This window comes from Microtus ochrogaster, unplaced genomic scaffold (assembly GCF_000317375.1).
Source record: "Microtus ochrogaster isolate Prairie Vole_2 unplaced genomic scaffold, MicOch1.0 UNK31, whole genome shotgun sequence".
Taxonomy (NCBI): domain Eukaryota; kingdom Metazoa; phylum Chordata; class Mammalia; order Rodentia; family Cricetidae; genus Microtus; species Microtus ochrogaster.
In genome coordinates this window covers 956,752-980,425 of record NW_004949129.1, presented here as the reverse complement: position 1 = coordinate 980,425, position 23,674 = coordinate 956,752, and the positions used below count along the sequence as shown (strand labels likewise).

General features: G+C 45.7%; 2 protein-coding genes across 2 annotated transcripts in view; both read right to left on the bottom strand.

The window, feature by feature from the left end:
• Positions 1–4,126: 4,126 nt before the first annotated feature.
• Positions 4,127–10,268, bottom strand: Krt12 (keratin 12). Its single transcript, XM_005368243.2, has 8 exons — positions 9,726–10,268; positions 8,788–8,870; positions 7,593–7,749; positions 6,548–6,709; positions 6,334–6,459; positions 5,978–6,198; positions 4,827–4,903; positions 4,127–4,224 (listed from the first exon to the last, which is right to left on the bottom strand). Exons 1-8 carry the CDS (start codon positions 10,263–10,265, stop codon positions 4,127–4,129), a joined length of 1,464 nt encoding a protein of 487 aa, XP_005368300.1. The 5' UTR covers positions 10,266–10,268.
• A 5,248-nt stretch (positions 10,269–15,516) lies between these two features.
• Krt20 (keratin 20) overlaps positions 15,517–23,674 on the bottom strand; it is a 9,444-nt gene continuing 1,286 nt past the window's right edge. Inside the window, exons 2-8 of the mRNA XM_005368242.3 lie at positions 21,701–21,783; positions 19,418–19,574; positions 18,919–19,080; positions 18,644–18,769; positions 17,570–17,790; positions 16,868–16,905; positions 15,517–15,842 (exon numbers count right to left, since the gene is read on the bottom strand). Coding sequence (XP_005368299.1) covers positions 15,745–15,842; positions 16,868–16,905; positions 17,570–17,790; positions 18,644–18,769; positions 18,919–19,080; positions 19,418–19,574; positions 21,701–21,783 — 885 coding nt within the window. The 3' untranslated portion in view covers positions 15,517–15,744. The remainder of the gene's footprint in view (positions 15,843–16,867; positions 16,906–17,569; positions 17,791–18,643; positions 18,770–18,918; positions 19,081–19,417; positions 19,575–21,700; positions 21,784–23,674) is intronic.

Sequence of the window (23,674 nt, the reverse complement as noted above, 5' to 3'; positions counted from 1 at the left end):
AATCTTAATAAAATTTAAACGTATATTTATGTCTAACATTTAAGAAACGTTTACCCAGAGAAACCCTGTCTCGAAAATAAAAAAAACAAAACAAAAAGAAACGTTTACCCTACAGAAGATCATTTACTCAGCTGTATGAATACATTTTCATTTTATTCGATATTTGAGTACATTTTGAAGAGCTCAAGATGATCAGATTGCCTGCCTGGTATTTGAAACATTAATTACTAACTTCGTTTTCCCTAAGTGGTCTAGGAGACCGCAGGAGAGTGATTACTAGTTAAATAAGACAGTCTTATTTTATTAAGTTGATAGTTAATAGAAATATTATCTTCTTCCTCCTCCACCTCTTGTTCCTCTTCTTGCCTTCCTTCTTCTTTTCTAATAAATCTGATATTCTTATCTCAAATGATTTGAACAAAGGAGGTAGTTTTTAAAGGTCCTTTTCTGAGGTTCCAGCAGGTGGCGCTCTACACACGCTGAAAGGAATCTTGCTTTGCATCCTAAGGGTTTGTGTTGGGATTAAAGAGTCCTGGCCTTCAGCTGCTCTTCCCTCCTAGAACCTTCTAATTAAAGTTACAAGAAGCTGTGCCTAGCTTAGAGGATCAGAGGATGGGATTTTCACCTGTTGGCCATTGACTGCAGTGTATTTAAGCCTACATGGTGCTATTAAAGAGGGGCTTTGGTATCAGTGTTAAAAGGTCTGCGAGTCGGTCTATCTCTGCGTCTGTGTTTTCAACCTCCAGCCCCTTGCCCAAAGCTCGCAAACTGGGGTCTAGCGCATAGAGCGCAGACCGAGGCCGCAGTGAGCGGAAGTTTGTTTCTGGGTGGTTTCCCTTCTGTTAACCTTTCCTCAACCACATTTGTTTGGATGACTAAAATCTATTTTGTCCTTGATTATTAGAGCGATACGCTTGCCTGCTAAGCTTTTAAGACATACACAGAAGGAATAATAGAGCATCCTTGTGAAGGCCCTTGCTAGTCCTGAGAGATTGCTGTAACAAATCAGTATACACTGCATCTTCCAGGCCCTTCTTTAGCTTAGACAAAACAATAATCACATACATAAACAAGAACTTAAATTTGCAAAATTTTAGAGCTTAATGTAATTTTAAAGAAGATGCTTGGCTTTTTTGCTGTTTGATCTCTTAGCTCCCCCCCCCCCACCATGTTCCAGAGATTTATTTCCCCTAAGGACATTTTTCACAACTGTGTCTTGCAGAGTCCAGGCCTTTCACAGCTGCGCTGAACCAGGGACCGTGGTCTGGTGGTAGGAGCTGGACTCTCGTGAGGTCATTGTTGTGGCCCAAAAGTTTGTATTTAAAACCTAGTTGGTAGTGTGGTGCCGTCACAAAGTGGGACACTTGGGAGGCTCTAATGGCGGAGCCCTCGCAGATGGGACCAGTGGCTTATGGAACAGAGGTCCCAGGGAGTGGCTTCCATCCTCTACAATGTGCCCAGGCCGTGGGCCCTGAGCAGACACCCAGTCAGCCTGTTGAACCAAGAGAAAGCAGCTTCTGTTATTTATGCTCCCTTCCCGTGGTCTAAAGCATGTTGTCACAACCTTCCAAGGGTGCTAGGCTGCGTGCTGTGCTAGCTGCCTCTCTTGCCAGTGAGGATGCGAATTTCAGACTTCCTACGCCAGGTAGAGACTGGAGAATATCCCAGAGATAGCGTGATAAAAAGACTGGGATTTCGCCGGGCGGTGGTGGCGCACGCCTTTAATCCCAGCACTTGGGAGGCAGAGGCAGGCGGATCTCTGTGAGTTCGAGACCAGCCTGGTCTACAAGAGCTAGCTCCAGGACAGGCTCCAAAACCACAGAGAAACCCTGTCTCGAAAAACCAAAAAAAAAAAAAAAAAAAAAAGACTGGGATTTGGAACCTGCTGCCCTTCCTTGAAATCCCAGCCATGGGAGCCTCAGTGGGAGAATGTGTGAAATGGCCATTTTTAGACAACTGCCCTCCCTTGTAGTATAACCTTGTAGGCGTCTGACATTCCCCGAGACCAAAGCACAGCAAACAGCATTTTGATCCCTATATATTATATACATTGACCACATTCACTTCCATGACTGCCGCCTATCGCCACCTCCCTCCTTCTGCCAAGACAGCTTTGTACTCTTTAGGTTAGGGTTAGAGTTAAGTTCAATGTTGGGAAGAGTTAGGATTCTGTTGAGTAATATTAGGGGCTAGGGTTGTCCTTGGAGGTCCTGTTCTGTCACTTTCTTCCACATGTGTGTCAAGAGGTGAGGCTGCCTGAGGTCATGATGGAGGCCACCCCAAGAAGTAAAAGAAGTATAGGCAACAGTTGAAAACGCAGGGCTAGGTGAGGTTAACCAGGGAGTGGGTGTAGAGGGGAGATGGGAGAATGGAGCCCAAGGTTCATAGGGAAAAGCCCTATGAGGAAGCTTCCAGAGGGAGTGGTGTTCTCTGAATCACATTGCAGGACTGGTGGGGGCATTTCCAAAGGGAGGAAAGGCTGAGAAACCAAGCTATCTCAGGAATGACCATTAGGTTTGCATTGATCATACCCCTGAGCACTTTGAGGCTGGGCGCACAGCTCAGTAGTAGATCCATCCTGAGATGCTGAGCATTGCCACAAATAAAACATGCTATCCCCTCCTCTGCCTCAAGTGGGTGCTGTCTAGCGCCAACACTCTCTAGGTTCCTGTTGGTTTATGTCAACTGCACTGGGGAGATGGTACAAGGGGTAAAAACAGCCTTCTCTCTGCAAGCATGAGGAGTTGAGTTAGAATCCCCAGCACACACATGAGAAGCAGGCCAGATAACATATAATCCCAGCGCTGTGAGCCAGGGAACTCCCTGGCCAGCCCACCTAGCTCAGTGAGAGGGCTTGTCTCAAGAGGAAGAGCGACAGTGAAGGAGCCCAATGTTCTGCTCTGGCCTGCACATCCATGGCCGAGGATGCGTGCACCTGCAAGGTCATGTGCACATGTGGAGACGGAGACATGCAGAGAGGAGCTGCTCAAGATTACGTAACAGAACTAGGATTGGAACCCAGTCTGACTTTGGAGTCCTGGGTCTTCCTCACTGAATCCCACCCTTGTTTTTCTTTCAGGACCTTTGACAATCTAGGTCAAACCACCATCTACTCTGGTTTAGACTTTGGTTACCTTCTATCTCAACCCAGAACCCGACTTCTGTCATTGGCTTTGGCTCTGACTCTTTCTCATAAAAAGCCCCACCCTAGGCCTTGCCACTCCCAGACAGGAGACAGGAGAACCAAGCAAGGGAGGTCTCCACCCTTGGATCTTGTTACAGGTATACACCCTGTTCTTTTCTCTCTCCACCACCTGGTTGGCTTCTGAATAAAACATTTAGCTGCCCCGAAAGAAACTTGAACTTCTCCCATGTATCCTTGGGACTTCTGTGAGCCCTTTGTCAAGGTGTCACCATGCCTGGTAGATGTCTACCTTTGCCCTCGGACAAGGACCAAGTCTTCTTTACCATTGATTCTCCAATCTTTCATTCTACAGGGGACTCATTAAGGGTGGAATTGAGTGTATAGAGACTCATTGTCTGTATGAATTAAGACCCCAGAAAAAGAATCGAACAACTGTCCTCTCCTACAGAGGAAACTATAAAATTCCAGCGACCTCAGTGGGCTGGCACAGAGGACAGCCCCTTAAAATAATCTTAATCTCCAATCTCATTATTTTTTGGTCTGAGTGCTTATGTACTTTATTATCAATATCATAGAAGCTTGTGCCTATGCCCTTGACACTACTGTTGCAATCAAGGAAGCACACACTTCATTTTATTGCCATTAATCTTTAATCAAAGTTAGCTCTGTTAAAACAATGCTATTCCATCAAAGCTCTTGGATGAAACGAATGGTCCAGGGGACCAGAAAACAGAACCTACTGGAAAGACTCCTGAAGGAGCCCAGGAAGGTGTAAAGGTGTAAGGTGAATGAACAATAAAGATCAACACAGCCATGGGGACTTGTAATTGGATCTTGTTTCAAACATGCTAACAAGACCCAACCTGAACAGAGAATCCAAAGAGGGGGAAATCGACCAAAACAGATGCGACATTAACGTAGCATATAAAGCAAGAACTTCTAGCTGTAAACGTTGCATTCCTAAGGAGCCGGCGTGAGGTCTTACATTGCTTCTTCAAGTTCCTGAACTTGGGATGAGACCACTTCGCCATTCACTATCTCCTGCACAACTGTCTTGATTTTCCGAGTTTTATTTGGGTCTAAAGGTGAAACACAGAAAAAAGGGGTAATGATTATTACGAACCAATTATCAACCCAAAGTTTACTCTCATTCAGTCTAAGCTTTTCTTCAAACTTAGACTTTCGGGGGTGACTTCCATTCCAAACCCAATGAGTTTTATTTAGTGGAAATTCATTCATTCAATACTGCCTTGTGCACAAATCAAGATACCCAATCTCTCCCTCCATCTCTCTGTTTCCCTCTTCCTTTCTTTTTCTTTCAGCTCAGGGGCTTGCTAAGTAGCTCGAGCTGGCCTGGAGCTCACTGTCCTCTTTCTTTCCATCTTCTAAGAGCTGGAATGGCAGGCAAGCACCACCAGGTCTAGAGCGTTTCAAGGCATTTCCGAAGTATGTGTGTGGTGCTCATCACACCTTCCTGGAGTGGATTCCCCTGACTTAGCCTCCTGAGAGGTTTAATCAGCTACCCACTGCTCACTTCGCTTCAGGAAAGACTCTGATGTGTCCCCTGCTCAGAACACAACTACATCAGAAGTTAATTCTGCTCAACCCTTAGTGAGATCTCACAGTTCAGTCCTTAATGAGAGGGGTTCTGACTTGTTTTGAATGATTCGTATCTCTGTACCTTTCGAGGAGTCCACTGATGGTGCCTGGCTCTGAGGTTTGGAGACAGCGAGGGATGAACTCTCCTCAAAACCGTCGCTGTAAAGAAAACAAAGGCAGGGCTCATGCGATTGCTGGGAAAGGAGAATCTGCTGTTGGAGTTTAAACATTAAGGATGTCTATGCCACTATGCAGAAAATAGAGATGCTATTACAAGTTTCTTGGCTGAATGATGCACCACAAGGGTAACCAATTGGGCTAACACACAATTGTTTCTAAACCCCCTGCAGTGGGCTGTGAAGGGAGGCAGCGTGGTCTCAGAAATCAGCTTTCTTGATTTACAATTTGGAGTAGTATTTCCACTCCATATTAAGCTGCTATTGTTTCTGACAGGCTTGCTACCATGCGACGGAGGTGGTCCAGATGGATACTATTGATGTGCCTTCCCTAGCATCAGGCCCTCAGTTGGATCTTTTAGGACATGTAAGTGATCGTTTACAATGTCTTTGCCAATGCAGCATTTTATTAATTAGTTTTGAGTAACAAATGACTAGATAATTTTGTGTAGTATTTAATAAACTCTAGGTATGTGTTTTCTAGATTTGTTGTTTTATCCTTTCTTCCTCCTCTTTAAAAATAATCTTTATGTGTGTGTATGATGTGTGTGTTGTGTGTATGTATGTGCATGCACGTTCATGTGTGTAGGTGTAAGGGTGTGTTTGCCACTTCATACATGGATGTCAGCTACAGCCCAGGTTGGTCCTGGATTACACCTTGTTTGAGACGCACTGGGCCATAAACTTCTGGGGATATTCCTGTCTCCACCTTCCGTCTTCAGTAGGAGGGATGAAATTAGTAGGAGAGATGAAATTCCAGAAATACGTGGGTTTGGGGGTTCTGGCCTCAGTTCTTCACGTTTGCAAACTCTTTACCCTCTGAGCTACTCACCAGCCCACCTCTGCTTCCCGGAGACGGTCTTACTAGATAGATGTAATCCAGGCTTCAGCTGCCTCAGCCTTCCATGTGCTAGGCTTGCTGGCAAGAACTGTTCCATGTTTAATCTACTACAGACCTCTTTTCCCATTGCAGAAAAAAAAAAAAAGCGATCTGCGGCAGGAGTCTACTGCCGATCAGTCCCTGTGATATTTCCAACCTCACTATCTGTCTGCTCACCCATGCGCCTCCCCATCCAGGAGCCGGCGGTAGGTCTCAATCTCCATCTCCAGGCGGGCCTTGACGCCCAGCAGCCGCTGGTGGTCGGCGTTCTGGCGCTCTGCATCCGCCCGCAACTGTTGGAGTTGCTCCTCCAGGTTGCCTATCAGCTGCTGCACCTGAGACAGCTGGCAGCAGTAGCCGCCCTCGGTTTCAGCCAGTGAGTTTTCCAGGGACTTCTTCTGCAAATGGGAGAGACACAGAGCAGCGTGAGGGTCCGAAGACAAGATGACAGCCCACGGTCCCACCTATGGTGGACGTAACATTTTCGTTGGAAGTGAAAGATGTGGCCGTCTCGCTCCCGCGTGTTGTCCTACCATGGCGAGCTGGGACTGAAGTTCAATCTCCAGGTTCTGCACCATGCGCCTCAGGTCGGTGATCTCGCTCTTGCTGGACTGAAGCTGCTCCGTGTTGCTGCTGATCTCTTTCCTGAGCTCTCCGCTCTGCAACAGCCAAGCGGGTGGATGGGTGAGCTCTGTGCTGGCTTAAAGGGCTTTCTGGGAACGCACCAAATCTCTGTCTTGGTGTTACCTTTTCAAGGAACCAGGCCTCTGCGTCTTTCCGATTTTGGTCGGCCATGGTTTCATACTGGGCCCTCATTTCATTGAGCACCTTGGTGAGGTCTATCCCAGGTGCAGCATCCATTTCTACACTGACCTCACCTGGACCACCTGCCTGGAAACTCTGGAGTTCCTAGGGACAGCAAGGGAGAGAGAAGGATGTGGAAGTTCACGTGACTAGTGGGGTCCCCAGGTACTTTTGCTTTACCGGGCCTCTTCTTCCATGATAATAAAACTTCATTTTTGACCGAGTTGGTATAAAAGCAAAATATTAATGCAAGACACCAGTAAGTTTTTAACTTGAAAACCCATTTTTCTTCTGATTAAGAGAAACGAACAGAAACCATGATATTTTCACAGGTTTCTTGAATGACCAAGGGCTCCGTGTTCTGTGCCCGTGGTTCTTGAACACCCACTTCCTATAATTAAGGAAAAGAAAGGGACCTGGTGTGCAGGTTGCTCCAGCAACTGCTGCAAAGCTAGGGCTGCAACTGGTACCTGTGCTCGTACACTGTTTCACAGTCATGGAGAATCCAGCAAGAACTTCCTTAGAAGGCCATTGCCAGCAACCCTTCCTCCTTTCCATGCCCCAGCCTCGGATGTGCACATCAGAGTCCCATATGATGTCATTCTGGTTACATTTCTCTAGCATATGCGGCATATATATTATCTGCAGACTTTTGTTTTAGTTTTTAAAAATACTCCGTTTAAAATTCCTGCCATTACTTAATGTAAGCAATAGAATCAGACTACTCTTTGCCATCTTGAGTCTAATACTCTAATCTAGTAAACCTTAACAAACAATACTGTAACACACACACAAGAAAGAGAGAGAGAGAGAGAGGGAGGGAGGAAGAGAGAGAGAGGGGGAGGGGTGGGTGGAGGCTAGGGGGTGCACATACAAGAACACCAAAACTAATAGTCATTTTAAGACAGAGGTAATGTATTCGCTAGCTTTGTTAATTCAAATTTGTAATGTTTGGGTCTGGAAGGGGAAAAAAAAGGCTATTTCTGACCTCCTCGTGGTTCTTCTTCATGTAGGCCAGCTCCTCAGTCAGGTTCTCTGTCTGTGCCTCCAGGTCAGCTCTGGCCAGGGTTAACTCGTCCAGCACCCTGCGCAGCCCGTTGATGTCAGCCTCCACAGTCTGGCGCAGAGCCAGCTCATTCTCATACCTAAAAACCAAGTGCCAACAGTTTAGGTAGTCAGCATTAACACACAGCATTGTCACGGGCCCTGGACATCTTCAGGGCTATTGACGTATAGATCTGTGCACGGAGAGCCAGACACAGGGGCACATATCTGGAGTCCCAGGACTTGGGAAGTGGAGGCAGAAGGGGCATGAGTTCAAAATCATTTCCAGCTACATTGTGAATTCTAGACTAGCCTGAGATGCATGAGACCCTAAAAAAAAAGGGAGGAAAAATAGTGCATTAAGAGCATATGATGCAATTTTTGATTTTGTGACCTTTCTTCTTCATGTGTGTATGATTGCTTACTGCTCATCTTGAGAAGAAAAACAAAGACTAACGAGACACTATCGTTCCCCAACAGTGACTCTTGCACCCCAGGGAGAAGTCTCCCTGTAGTTTGACTTTCTAACAATATCCTAAAACTAGCTGGTAATAAACTAATAGTTACTCTTTTTCTTCTTCTTTGTGAGTGGCTTTAAACCTTGATGCTTCGTTAGTAGCTTTTGTTGGGCTTCCACAAGTTCAAGACTATGGTCATTACAACTCCCTGTGGGGGACATTTTGTAATACAGAAAGGAAATTAGTTTGTTTGCCCTCTGTGTAGGAGGGCGAGGCATGGGAAAGGAGTTGGGACATAAAAATAAATGCGTGGTTAAGCTTTCCGTTGTATGTGTCATCAGGGAAACAATCGCTCCGTTTAACCCCTTGGCAAAAAATATTATTAATTCATTTTGATACATTGAAAATTCAGGCTTACACATAGGTACCATTATCGTGCTGAATTATGAGTCATTACAAAGAGATGGTTCATAGCTCCAGGTGGGAGCTACTTATACTTTTAAAGCTGTATAAAGTGAACTGTTGGACTTTCGGTGCTTCTTAAAGGGTCGTGTGGATTTGAGAGAGCCCTGGAGGTGAGGAGCGTGTGGACTTGAGCTAACTCCTCTGCCGCCACTGGAGGCAGGAAGTGGGGAGTGGGAGGAAGGGATGAGTTGCCTAGCATGGGTGTAACAGACTCACTTCATCCTGAAGTCCTCGGCAGCCAGCCTTGCATTGTCAATCTGCAGGAGGACCTGGGCATTCCCAACGCTGGCAGAAATGATCTGGAAGAGTAACGGGAGACGCATGAAAACGGAGCCCTAAAGTACCGGTAGTTTCCAAATGTCGTTTTGGACGTGTAAGAATAAATGGCGATGCTAAAGACTTTTCTCCCTCCCTTCAAACTCTTTATTTTGAAATCAGCTTTTCAAGCAGTAAGCTTCTAGATGGCTTTTCATAATCTTTACTTTTGCTTGCTCTTCCCTCCCCACCCCTGCCTTTCCCTCCATCTCCACCTCATCCTTGTTTAAAGTTTTTCAGGCCAGCATCCCCTTCTACTTTCTTATCATATATGTTTTATTACATCCCCCTTAAGCACCTCCTCCCTACCACGGGCTCCTCTCTTCCTTTCTACCTCTGCAGGCACTCCCCGCAACTCAAACACAGACATTTAAACATCCCAAACTAGAATCCACATCTAGAAGAGAACAGACGGCATTTGAGTTTCTGGGCTTCAGTTGCCGCTCTCAGTATAAAGTCCTCAGTTTCGACTTCCTAAGGCAAAGGCTGTGGATATAGCTTGATGAGAGAAAACTTGGTCACGTGCCCGAAGCCCCGTGTTTGCTCCCCAGCACCACAATAAACAAACAAACAAACAACAAAATTCCTGAAAGGGTTCAATACAGCTTCACTTTAAAAGCAAATGTCTTGATAAAATAATGTCTAGAAGTTAAGAAATGTACATTTCTTTTAGAAAGACGAGGAAGTACAGCCATTTTATGATGAACAGAGCTGCACTTCCTGAGAGGAGAAACTTCTCCAAGTACAATCTAGTTAAAAGAAATCTGAGTTAAGAGGATTTATTACTATAAAATATTGTAATAATTTTTTTGATAAGGTTCTAAAGCCCTTCCCCTTACCTTGTTCTTTAAGTCTTCAATCAGGGGGTAATATTTGCTGTAATCACCCTGGGGCCCAGAGCCTCCAGTCCTTCGTGTTTCATACCACTCTCGAATTTTGCTTTCCAGTTCCGCATTGGCCTCCTCTAGTGCGCGAACCTTGCCCAGGTAGGAAGCTAGTCTATCATTCAGATTTTGCATTGTTTCTTTTTCAGAACCGGAGAAAAGCCCTCCATCATTGTCAGAGAGGATACACAGAGACCCACCACCAGAGCTTCTCCCGATTCCCATGCCCAGCCCTCCCAAGCCACCTCCCAGGGGTCCACCATAGGCGGTGGCAAGCCCTGGTAAGGAGCCTGCAGAGCCACCGCTAAAGCCAGAACTGGAGCCAAACATGGATGCAGCAGAAATGAGCCCCCCACAGCCAACTCCAAAACCAGAGGCCATTCCCCCATAGCCACAGGCGATACTAGAAGCAGATGCACCCCAAGGTCTGCCTGCTGCCCCATTCTGTGAGGACGACCTCCTGGACAGTCCAGAGGTGCAGACTGAAAGCGACATGGTGTGGCTGCAGAGGGAGTTTGGCAAGGTGGTGACCCCAGAGAGGTGTAATGCTGGTATACCAGAAGGGTCATGCCTTTATAGGCTGGGAGGTGGGTGTTGCGGTTGAAGCGTTCAATCGCTGCATTCCAGCTTGGATGTCCATCCCCACCCTAGCTGGCCAGCTCAGTGGGTATGTGATTTTATGCATCATGAAAATTCACTGATATAGCTATAATTGAATGATCATTTCCAGTAGATGTCTGTCACACACACAAGGAGGCTGGGTGGAGCAGCTAGACTGTCTTAAAGGATCTGTCACCTTCATTGTTTCCTTGCCTGTGTTCTCAGCACTGCCAGGGTCTCCCAGACACCAGGAAGATGACAGATGGAGTACTAAGGGACCCTCATGCTTCCGGAGCCTCATGCTTCCTGAGGCGCTTCCCTCCTCTTCCCTGTCTATCTCCTTTGGAAATACAATTTAACCCAGCCAATCAAGCTTGCGGTTCTTTCAATAGAAACAGTTTCAGGGCAGACGAGGAAGGCAGGAAGCAAATACCTTTTCTGGACAGATACTAGAATTTTAGTTTTCAAGATTATATAAACAGTTGCTGTTAGGATGCTTCACGGTCCTTGTTTTTCTGACCGTGGGAAGCAGAGCAGTTGATCATGGGAAAGTGCTGTTCGGAAGTTGAATGTTACAGTTACATCAGAATTGTCCTTAGTCAACCACGGGACTTTTGGCTGGATGTTCACTGCTGTTCCTTCAACAGCACCACCTTTGGGAATTTTGTAATAAGTGTGTTGACTTGATGGATTGTGTGTCACCCAGGTCTTTTCACCGTCACCAATACACACAAAGAAAAAACACTGTCCAGAATAAGAAATGGTTAAGATTCCATGTTTAAGAAGCCAGTGAGCCATGGCAGTTCAGTGCTCGAGGAGGAGAGGTGCATTTTTGCAGCATAGAGCAACTCATGGGAGACTGGCTTCTTAAAGCTTTGGGAAGCAGGATCCTAAGATCGTATCCAGGGGTTAGAGAGAGTAAGAACACTTGCTATTGTTCCAGAGGACCTGGGCTCAGTTCCCTGTATGTACTCACATGGCAACCCACAACTGTCTAATTCCAGCTCCAGGGGATCTAACACTTCCAGTTTCAGTGGGCACCAGCAATCATCTCCACATACCCACCTGCACACACACACAACCATACATTATTAAAGCTAATAAAAATAATTGTTTAATCTGCTGTCGTCATTTTTAAAAACTAACATTGCTGTTACACTTTGATAATAATTTTTGCCTTTGAAACAGGCATGGCTTCTACATGGGTCATGAAAACAATATCCCGATGGGAAGTGTGTTACCCTGAAAGGTGTTCCTGGAGAAAAAAAATGTCAATGCCTGGAGGAAACCTATCAGTGAAATTCCAGGGCACGGAGAACGCTTCAGGAATTTAGGTTATGGGCATTTCCAATGGGTGAGGAAGGGAAGGGGTTTCCTGTTACATGCTTCCTTGAGATGATGTCCCAAGTGTCTATGTTCCTCATTGTAAAATGATTCTATTCTTGAACTTCAAAAATAACTATCTGCCCCTCTCTATATAGAAAGAATATAATATAATTATATATTATATGTTCTAATATAAAGAAGATACAGGTATAGATGACTGCATTATATGTATTTTTAAACATAATTGGTATTATTATTTAACTAAGATTACATATCTAGCAACTATCTGGATATCACCCATGCCTGGTCCATTTTCTCAAAGGCTTCAAAATCAGTATTCAAGATATATTGGATTGATTTTTCTCGTGATAAGTCAAACTGCTGAGTCATGATGTTACAGAATTAGGAAAGTATTGATACAGAGACAAGCAACAAGATTCACGAGTGTTAATGGACTCTGGCACAGTAGATGGGGGTGGAGGTCTCACTGTCTGCATCCTAGTGAGAACATTTGCATATTCCCAGAAGGCTCTGGTGCTTGGCTGCCCCAAGCAGAGCATTTAATAGCATCTCTGCCTTTCCTGGGAACCCTGACCTCAAAGAACACTTCTTTCTCTGGCCTTTCTGTCATCAGAGTTGGCATTGAGGTCGGTACTTGCTTTAGAGTGGTAGAGTGCAGATCTGAAGCCTAGATTCCTCCTCATTCAGTATCCATAGCCCCCTAAGAGCTGAAGAGTATTTGCCCTTATCCAGCCTTCTCGGAGGGGAAATCATGAATCTGGAGTCATACCAGGCCACAATTGGAGCTGCCTTTTGGGGGCTGAGGGACAGATGCAGAGGGTCACAGGTGAGCGTCATGGCAGTCCTCCATAAGGAACACCCAGGATCAAATATACCGACACTCACCTTTTCAAATCCCTTTCCCGGGGTCAGGAATACTGAGCCCATAGTGACATACAGCTCTCCTTCACCTTGTTAAATAAGGAACACAGGCGAGGGATACATTCTGACCTATGCACAGTCATGAAGAACAAGCAGGGCTTCCAAGCACAAGATTTGCAGAAGTTATCCATTTACTGTGAACGTGGGAAGGACCAGCAACCTCAGGCAGACAAGGTTTGATGAGAGAATCTGCAACTCAACTAGCTTCATTTGTTGGGAGAATGCGAAGGTGTTGATTGGGAATGCCGAGACCTGCAGCCCTAGATGGATGCCTTTCACTAAGGCTTCCTTCACGCTGTGTCCCAGGCTTGTGGGCTGAGCTCGTCCTTGTTTGAACTGTGATCAGTGCTCACATTCTTGCTGTTGTGCAGACCCTGAACCAAGCAAGCCGGTCACAGACACTGTGTTTCTGAGAGCTCCCGTGGTGGTGCTCTACTCTCATCCCGTTTTACAATGGAATCATCTCAAGGTCGGGATGTTGACTTAAGGCAGAGGTAGCATTTGCATCTGCAGTGTATCCTACACACAGGGCAACCCTGTTGCTGCTCTCTGTGAAATTGGAAGGGATACAAGGTGACTCTGGCCTCCCTAATTGTGGATTGGAGTTCTCTCCTACATACCAACCAGGAACCCTGGCTCTGTCCTTCCTGGAACTTCTTAAGACTCACAAAATGACTTTCCATGATTTATGCAAAGTGACAGCATGTGAAATTCTACCAGTGTATAGGCAAATGTGTCTTTAGTTTGGGTTTTGTCCTCTGGGCTCATGTCCTGACTTATTATAAAGCATAAGTGATTGGCATTGTGATTGACTATTACTCACAAGCAACGCTCTCCCAAGGCTGAGGGGCTCCATTTTACCACTAGAGAAATAAGACAGAGGTCGTTATCTGCTTACAGAGTCAGAAGGGATGCATCCAAACCAAAATCACCGCCTAGTTAGGAGCACATAAGGGTGGGATAGGACTAGCAGGTATTCTTGAACTTGGAGCCCATTTTGTGCTGAAATGTGGGCTTCCCATCCTTAATGCTCACATGTGTATTTTAAATAGTTTTGCTCCATATCCATATTCAGCTTCCATAAAACACGTTGATGTTCTACACGTGTGTTCTCCTGAACCATTGGCTTCTAAAGTAGAGATCAGGCATCCAACTGATGTTTTATCCCGAGTCCCAGCCTACTGTTTGGTTAAAAAAGCTTTTTGTTGTACCCAGAGCTGTTATGCTTGGAAGAACTTCTTTGCAATTTGTTTAAATGTGTCCGTGAAAAGGTACTGCCTTGCTTTCTGGAAGGCATGAGTAAAACTTATTCTGAACTTAAGCAGAAGGGGGGGTCACTTCGGCAGTCGGAAAGAGCCGTATTTCTTCTACAATGGCTGTCCTTGAAGGCAGGATGCTGCGTTCCTCAGCCCCCTCCCCATGGCATGCCTATTAGCTTAGTTGGTTGGAGGTTGGTACTAGTCATAAGCTTCTACTGTTGAGGTTTTAGAGGTGACTGTAATTGTGCTTGACAGTCATGTAGATGGATAAAAAGGTGGAGATGCTTCAAGCAAGAACAATCCTGAACTTGTTGGTGTGGTGATTGCATAAGCAGAGGTGCAGAGAGAAAATACCAGGGTTACCGTGAGTTTCTAACAGGAGTTCGCTGGGTGTGGTGGCCAATGTTCCTATTAGCAGCACTTGAGAGACTGAGGCGGAAGGATCATAGGTTGGAGGTCGGCCTGGGATGCACCGGAAACTAGAGAGAGACATAAAGAGTGAAAGGAAGGGAGGAAGGGAAGGAAGGGGAGGGAGGGAGGGAGAGAGAGAGAGAGAGACAGAGAGAGAGAGAAAGAGAGAGAGAGCGAGAGCAGCCTATCTTCTTGAATTGGTACACAGCACCTGTCTAGCAAGCATAAGACCATGGATTTGAACCCTAGCACTGCATTAATGTGTGTACACACACACACACACACACACACACACACACACACACACACATATTTGTGTCTTATATACCTTCCATTTTTTGCATAATGTAGGGAATATTTAACATGGAGAAAATTATGTGCTGTTCTATAAATCTTTAGATTTTTGGTAAGCACCCACTCACAATCTTCACAGTGACTTGGCTAGCTAGTTCCCTGCTGGTGGCTTCCGTATTTCCCGCTTTCATATATGTGTGCATATTTGTATTAGTGTGGGCACTAGTGTGGGTGCATCCGCATGTATGTACGTTTGGGTGTCTGTGCATATGTGTGTGCACACATCTGGGGACCAAGGTCGGGGTTGGGAATCATCGTCGCCTGGGAATGATTGTCAGTGGGGGTGATGGACATGTTCTAGGATTAATGGTAATTATTGTACAACCCACGGGCACACGGGAGGCCACTAAGCTTCACCTGCTACAAAGGTGGATGTCTCAGTGTGTCGTTGTGTCTCATGAAAGCAGTTCCCAAAGAACCATGAGAGGCATTTCATACTCCAGATTCACCAAATGAAGCGACGCTCAATGAGTTCAGCAGTTTATTATGAAAAGAAGACACATTCTACCTTCTGTCTAGTTTTGCCCTTAACTGAGTGCCATTTCAATCATCGTGTGCCTTGCTCTAATTCTGTTCAGCATTTGTGACTGGAAATTCTTTTAAATTATTCAAAGAATTAGGGTGAACCAGGAGAGGTAGCAGAGACAATGGGGAAAGGCCAAGACCTGCTTGAAGGAAACAAATCCAATGAGATTATGTAGGAAGTTGCCTCCATGGAGAACTCATGGACTCCCTACTGCTGTTTTTAGCAATTCAGAAACAAGAAAAACAAAACTCAAACAGAGAGAGGTTTATTTGCAATTTGCTAGAACGCCTCCAACTGAGAGCTTCAGTATAAACGAAGGGGCCTGTGATGAATGGGCCTTGTGATGACAATGGCAGTGATGATGGCTTAAATAGGCTAGTACTCCCTGGTTCAATCTTGCAAACACTTCAGTGCAGAGCGAGAACATTTATATTTAATTACAGAGACTGAGACGTAGACTCCCCATCCCACCGTAATCACTGCACAGTGCTGATGGTGTTTTCTGACGGCCACTTTCTCTCATTTTCAGCTGGAGCAGCCTCCCCTCGGCAGCGGGCTATACCCTTTCTTCCACCTCCTTGATTTCAGAGGACACGACCTTGCCATCCACCACTTCCTCTACCACGGTCTTAATCTTCCTGGTTTTCTTGATATCTGTGTGTGTGTATGAAATATCAGAGGTTGGAACAGGCCCATGGCTACCCTGTTATACCTTTCCACTTCCAGCCGTTGCTGCTTTCATTTATTTCCTCTTCTTAGGAAAAAATAAAAGCCCCGAACCTATTCTTTTTCTTGTGTAATCTTAAGTTGACTTTATAAGAAAGCACAGACTCTCCCCAAATTTATATATTCCTCTCTTCCCCCCCTCAGATGGACACAGACACTCTCTAATGAAATCCACATTTGAGTTGTATATTTCCTTTTCAGGGTCACTGTCTGAGCATTAGCACAGGCTAAGAAATTGCCTTGTCATAGCGACTATGCCAAGGTCCCCACTTGGAGGGGGGCTTTTACATGACGTGCAAGATTTTTAGAATCCTGATGTCTTGGGACTGGTGAGAACTCAGCTGGTAAAATGCTTGCTAAAAACGTGTAGGGACCTGAGTTCTGGTGCTGGAACCCAGGGTTTCTTCTTTCTTTCTTTCTTTCTTTCTTTCTTTCTTTCTTTCTTTCTTTCTTTCTTTCTTTCTTTCTTTCTTTCTTTCTTTCTTTCTTTCCAAGCTGGAGGTGGTGATATGCATGTCCTCTGACTTTCATATGGGCGCACACACACACACACACACACACACACACACACATACACACACACATACATACACATACACCCCCCACACACATACACACACACACACATACACACACATACACACACACATACACACACACATACACACACATACACACACACACATACACACACACACATACACACACACACATACACACACACACATACATACACACACACACATACACACACACACATACACACACACACAGAGGCACACACACATGAATACACACATGCAAGCGTCCACTAAGTAAATAAATAGAAACCTGGTTCTTAATTGTGCTTTTGAGGACCCTCTGTCTTTGACCTTTCCTCAGGGACAGACAGTTGCCAGAGGGCTGCTGAGGTTTCCGCATCATAGAATCCTGCACAAGGGCAGAACACTTACCCTTACTTTCCAAAGTGGCCAGCTGGTACTCTGTAGTTCTGTGGTCGTCATTTTTTTTTTTTTAAAGCAAAGAAACGAAAGAAGGCATTATTTCCTCATCAAAGCTGGGGAACTTCCCTCCATGTCCTTTTGTTGATCAAAGTCTGGGTTGATGGGAGGTTAAATATTATTTTCCTACTTCTGTCCCTTGGACTATTTTTATTCGACACTAGAGTGTTCTACTTTTTAGCTTGGAAAACACACAGTGTCAAAATGGACCTGCTTATCATCTACTGGAACTGTCTATAGTGAAGAAAAAACAATTAGGACGGAAGTTCAAATCTATGTTCTCCTGATGGCCTTGGATTTATGTTTGCAAGCAGCCATTTCAGTTCTGCGTGTTTACAAACAGGGTCCCAGGGGCCTCTGTGGCCTGTGGTTTAATTCATGAGTAGTGCAAGGAGTTACTGTGCTTCCAGTTCCACATTCAATAAGAATTAAATCACATGCCTTCGGTATCATTAAGAGAACCATCTTCTGACTCAGAGCTGCCCGAAGGCCTCATTCAAAGGCTATTGATGGTTGGGGTGTTTTATACTATTTGCTATATTTTCATCTCCTCGTTGTGTGTGTGTAAAATTGCCTTTGTGTGGGGGATTGGCTTGACAAGGACTGTGAAAGAGAATTGCAGACAGATAGGGACACACACCCGAAGGTCCTTACCTTACGTCTTCTCCTTCCAGAAGGCGGCGGTAGGTAGCGATCTCCTGCTCAAGCCGGGTCTTTATGTCCAGAAGGGCATTGTGCTCTTGGTTCTGGCGTTCTGTGTCACTCCGGATCTGCATCAGTTGGGCCTCCAGGGAGCTCAGCATTCCTTGGAGGGCTGCCAACTGGCTGGCATAACGAGCCTTGGTTTCCTCCAGGGTGCGCTCCAGAGACTCTTTCTGAGAATGGCAGACAAGGAAAGTGTTTCTCATTTGCTTCCTTGAAGTAAGCCACACAACTGTTTTGTCTTCTGGGAAGAATTTTTTGCAGCTTTTGATCACTACACATTTTCTAGCTTGCAGGTTCTTCCCATTTAGACAGACCCAGCAGCCAGCTACACCTGCCGTCTCTTGGACTTGTTTTGTTTGAGCTTTGTGTCTTCTGTCCCTTCAGTGTGCTGCACTGTGCCACAAGATCAAGATTGACTTCCTTGACCTGGGAGGATGTCATGCCTGCCTTGATGAAGCGCAAGCAAAACTGATAAGGTTTCTTTCTTTCTCTCTTTCTTTCTTTCTTTCTTTCTTTCTTTCTTTCTTTCTTTCTTTCTTTCTTTCTTTCTTCCCTAAGAATCAACTCTAAGAGTTGCCCCACAGCTCAGTTATTCCTCTCTGCTCTCCACCACACGGACATGAGCCTGACTACTATGTCCCTTACCCCTGACACCAGAAGCAGAAAGCCACAGAGTCATCTTGGTAGTGTTGTTGGCATAACTTGCGGTGGCTGATGCTTGCTTAGCCTGAGATGACTCTACTCTTTTCCTAACCTAAAGCTCTTCTTTGATTTAAGTTCTCAGATCAATGCAATTTTCCCCATGGAATCTTCAAGATCTACTTTTTCCCCTGCATTTGTACAGGTCATTACCCTTCCCCTGCTTCTTTCTGAGGTGTGGCTATTATTAGCTGTTGGACCTGTTTCCTTTTTGGCTCTGCAAGGGGAGAGGTTACTTCTTACAGGAGTCTGTGCTTCTAGAGTTCTGAACACAGGCCTTGGTCAGCACGGACTAGACCGAGCAGGGGAGGCCAAGGGGCTCACCATGCTGAGGAGAGACTGCAGCTCGATCTCCAGGCCCTGGCAGGTGCGTCTCAGCTCCGTGACTTGCAGCTCGGTTCCTTTCAGCTCCGCGGTGTTCACGGTGACTTCTTGCTGCAGGGCTGCGCTCTAAAGTTCCAAGAATTAAGAAAATGAGCAAAGAGGAACATAAAAGAGAGGAGGGCAGACCAGAAAAGGAGAGGGAAGAAGAAGAGAAAGAAAACAGAAGGCGGGGGGGGGGAGGTCAGTGCGACACTCCTGCTCACACTTTAAAGTACCTGTTTCTCAAACTGTTCTTTGGCCTCTTGGAGGTTCTTCTGGGCCAAGACTTCGTATTTCTGCCTCATCTCATTCATGATCTCTCCCAGGTTCAGGCCTGGAGCAGCGTCTACTTCCACGTTGACATTGGTGCCCAGCTGCCTGCGAAGGGCATCAACTTCCTATGGGAGTAAGATTCCGATTGTGTTTAGTCTGAATAATACCCTCAGATCAGACTGGGAGGAAAAAAATATAATAAATCTTGTGACTTCCTTCACTGGGCACAAATAATGATGAGAGGAAACAGGGAGAAGGCTTCCTGGGGTCTGGCTCACTCCTTTCAGGTTCTTAAGGGAGAGCAACCTCATGCAAAAGGGTGGCTGGCAGGTTTGACATTCTCTCTGTCACCATCAGCACCGCCGCCATCACCTCTTCTTCCTGTTTCTTCTCCTCTCATTTTTATTATTTTGCTATTGGAGCTGCTTCAGCATTCCCTAAACATCCCTGCGACTCACTCACCTCCTGATGCTCCTTCTGGAGGATGGCCAGGTCCTTGTTCAGTTCTTCAATCTGAATTTCCAAGTCTGTCTTTTGAAGGGTCAGGTCATCAAAAACCTTGCTCAAGCCTTGGAGATCAGCTTCCACAGTGACGAGCATCCCCCTCTCAGCCTCATACCTGGGAATGAATTAAGATGCAGGCGTAAGAGTCCTTCTACAGCCGTGATGGAGGAGATGATGCAACACGAGATAGGTCAGCTCCTGCACTTTATCTCAACCCCCTTCACATGTTTGTGAAAGTGAATGGGAACATGGGAATCAGGTCATTTGCTCTGTAACAGAATCCATCACTGGGGCTGGAGAGATGGCTCAGTGGTTAAGAGCACTGGCTGCTCTTGTAGAGGACCCTGCTTCAATTCCTAGCACCTGCATGGTGGCTTATAACCACCTGTAACTCCAGTTATAGGGATTATGATGCTCTCTTCTGATCTTTGTGGGTACCAGGCACACACATGGTGCAAGACATACATGCAGGCAAATGTTTATTCACATAAGCATCTGTATCTATATCTAATTTCTGTTCATTTACACTTTTGAAAAGTGTCTGAATTTAGGGGCTGAGTGGTAGAGTGTTTGCATATAAGGACCTGGGCTTGATTCCAAGGACTGTGAAAACAACAGGCAACAGCAATAAGCCCAAACCAAGCCAACAAAAAATAAATAACAATATCCCAAGTTTAACAAACAACCTCCCCACCAAATACTAATACTTCAGAAACTAATAACCCAAAGAGAAATTTTACAGGGTGAGCTTATTTTCATCATTTTGTTAAACAGATGTGTCCGATGTGAGTCATTTTCGTCATTTCTTTTCCTCTGCAACCATCTGGCAAAGACACAAGTTAATACACCAAAGCAAGCCTAAGCCATAATAGAACAGCCCCTGGCCAAGCAGGACCGGGTTCACAAATCTAATAGCGGCACCTTCGGATGTACTTTTTGATTTCCTTCTTTTTCATCTTCGTTAGCATCAAAACCCTGTCCTTCTACAGTGCAGTGCCGTTAGTGTGGACACACCACGCAGACTGGGCCAGGAAGCCCTAGTGCTCAGCAATTTGGAGGGAGTGCGGTCATGTGAGTGTCTATAAGAAGGTGAACAAGTAGCCTGGCGGTAATGGAGCACGCCTTTAATCCCAGCACTTGGGAGGCAGAGGCAGGCGGATCTCTGTGAGTTCGAGGCCAGTCTGGTCTACAAAGGGAGTTCCAGGACAGGCTCCATAGCTACAGAGAAACCCTGTCTCGAAAAACAAAAACAAAAAAACAAACAAACAAAAAAGATGAAGAGTATTTAAAGTGGACTAATTATGGATCGGTTCAAGTTCTTCGGTTAACTGGGTGAGATGGTAAAAACACCAGCAACTGGAAGGTATAGGAGTCACCCATGGAATCTGGCTGCGATGTGTGAGCCAAATGTCCGTGTGGGAGGGTCACCCCGTGGAGACCCGTGGCTCTCACATCACAGAAGGGCACGTGTGCAGAAATGGAGTTCTGGGTTTCTTTGTTCTTGCTCTGAGTGATAGAATTAGGTTTAGTGGGTGAAAAGGCAGCAGAAACCGGGTTACTAAAAAAGACCGTTTTAGTAACCAGAGCTGACCAACAAGAACAATAGCAATTGCTGGGAGGTGTTCAGAAACAATGGTGGGTAACAAATTTTAGCATCCTGGGGGGGGGGCGATGTCTGTCCCCAAGAGTGCTTGGCAGGATCACATAGCTTTTATTACCCTTAAGCTCCACAGTTCTGATATAATGTAATAGAAGTTTCTTAGCTCATCTCAGTGTAACTGAATTCTTTCTCAGGACCAGTGAGCTGGTTCATCAGGCAAAGGCACTTGATGGCCACCTGACATCTGGAGTTTTATCCCTGGAACCTGGGTGTTGGAAGGGGAGAAGTGCAAAATGTCCCCTGACCCCCACACATGTGCTGTGGCTTCCCCATTTCTTCCTCTTCCTTCCCTATTCCTTTCCCTCTCTCTCCCCCTACCCCCTTTGATGGAGGAAGGTCATGTGTATATGTGTTACTTTCATTGGTTAATAAAGAAACTGCCTTGGCCCTTTGATAGGACAGAAAATTTACCATGGTGCTGGGTGTGAAGGCAGACATCTGTAGTAAAGAGGATGCTGACTTTGGGGGCCAGTGTGAACCACATAGCAAGGTCCTATCTCAAAAACAAAAACCAAGACAACCCACCAACCCGCCAACCCACCCCCATACATCCTACATTTACTGTGATTTAGAGCACCTACTTCAATCTGAAGTCATCTGCAGCCAGTTTAGCATTGTCAATTTGCAGGACGCATCGTGCGTTTTGCATTTGAGCGTCCTTAATCTGAAAAACATAAGAGAGGGAAAGAATGACATTTCCGTTAGGGCAGGAGTTTGCAATGATCTTGTTTACCCTCAGAGACAACTGCAATTACATCAACAGTGATGTCCATTTCAAGAATGTCCACGTGAGAATAGGTAAGAGGAACGATGACACAGGCCTTCATGTCACAGAGTTAGAACAGGACTCTTCATCTGGTCCATTTTCTTGTGATCGTACAAAATGAAAGCTGAACTCATTCACATCACAGAACCTTATTAAGGGCCTTGTCTGTGGCACTGTTCATACCTGGAACATTGTTGTAAGCCATTCTCGCTTGGTGAGCTCCCACTCCTTCACCTCTCAGCTCTGCCACCACGGCTTTGAGGAGGCGGGGCCTTCACTGATAGCCTTCAGGTCTAGCAGTGGATGTGCGCTTGCTTCTGTCGCTAGGCACAGCCTTCCTCCTCTACCCCCTGAGTGATAGTTGCTTTGGTCCACGCCTGATTCCACCTAAAACACTTTATTTACGGACACATTCCTCTCTGTGTGATGCCAGTACTCAGCCAGTGTCTATGAAATAGTGGGTGAATGAGAAGTTGCCATCTGGTAGGAATCAGGTACTAGGACAGAAGGATGGATACATCCTGGATCCTGGTTCTCTCTCTCTCTCTCTCTCTCTCTCTCTCTCTCTCTCTCTCTCTCTCTCTCTCTCTCTCTCTCTCTCTTCCTCCCCCCCCCGTGTGTGTGTGTGTGTGTGTGTGCATGTTCACATGTACAGGTGATTGCATGTGGAGGTCAGAGGACAAACAATTTTGCATGCCATTCCTTGGGTATTATCCACATTTTGGGGGAAGGACAGGATCCCTCACTGTCCTGGAAATCATCAAGTGTGTCAGGCTGGCTGTTCAGCAAGGCCCAGGTCTCTGCTTGTCTCGGCTTTTCAAACACTGGAATTACATGCGCACACCATCGTTCTCCATTTTTTTTTTTTCTTTTTTAACCTGGGTTCTGGGAATCGAGCTCAGGTTCTCGGGCTTGCAAGGCAAGCACTGCATTCTTTAAGATGCATGTGGACTGGAAGTCCATTCCTAGAAAACATTAGAATGATCCATCTCTTTCAGTAGCTATTCTTGGAGAGAGGTCCCTTGAGAGACTTCCAGCTAGTAGGTACTAGTGGCTGCTCCTAGGTATTGTGGATAATCCCCAAGTCAATTGAGAAGCATCAACCTTGAGAGAAGTGCTGGAGAACAGTCGGTTTGTATTTGGAATGTGCTTCAGGGAAAGCCTGAAGAAACACTCTGATGAGGGTGATGTAATCACCTTAGCTTCGTGAGCTGATCCTTTCTGTGAAGTCTGAATCAAGCTGCACTGATGCCTGTAATACAGCTCAAGAAAAGAGGTCCACAGGGACTCAATGGCCTTTGCCCTAAAGGGGCAATGATTTTAAATATAAGCAAAAGAGAAAGCACCGCTTTCCTTGATTAGATAAGAATGGTGTGTGCTGTGCTTGGCATCTTCAGTCAGGAGCAAAGTCTCCCACTTCTGCTCCACTGGGTTTATAAAAAGAGAGAGAGAGAGAGAGAGAGAGAGAGAGAGAGAGAGAGAGAGAGAGAGAGCGCCCCACCTATCTCTGATGACACAGGGTCAGACTGCGATAGGATTGCAATAAATTTGAATTGGGGGCAATAGACCATTTCATTATTGCCTAAGTGCTTTATAAAATGCTTGGTGATGGTTAGCAGATATTTAAACAGGGCATTAAAAAAGTCCAGTTATCAGAACTGTGCACGGTGGCTAATCCCAGTGCTGAGGAGATAGAGGCGGGAGAGTGATGAGGTCCAGACTAGTCTGGGATACACACTGAGGGCTTGGACTAGCCTGGGATACACACTGAGGGCTTGGACTAGCCTGG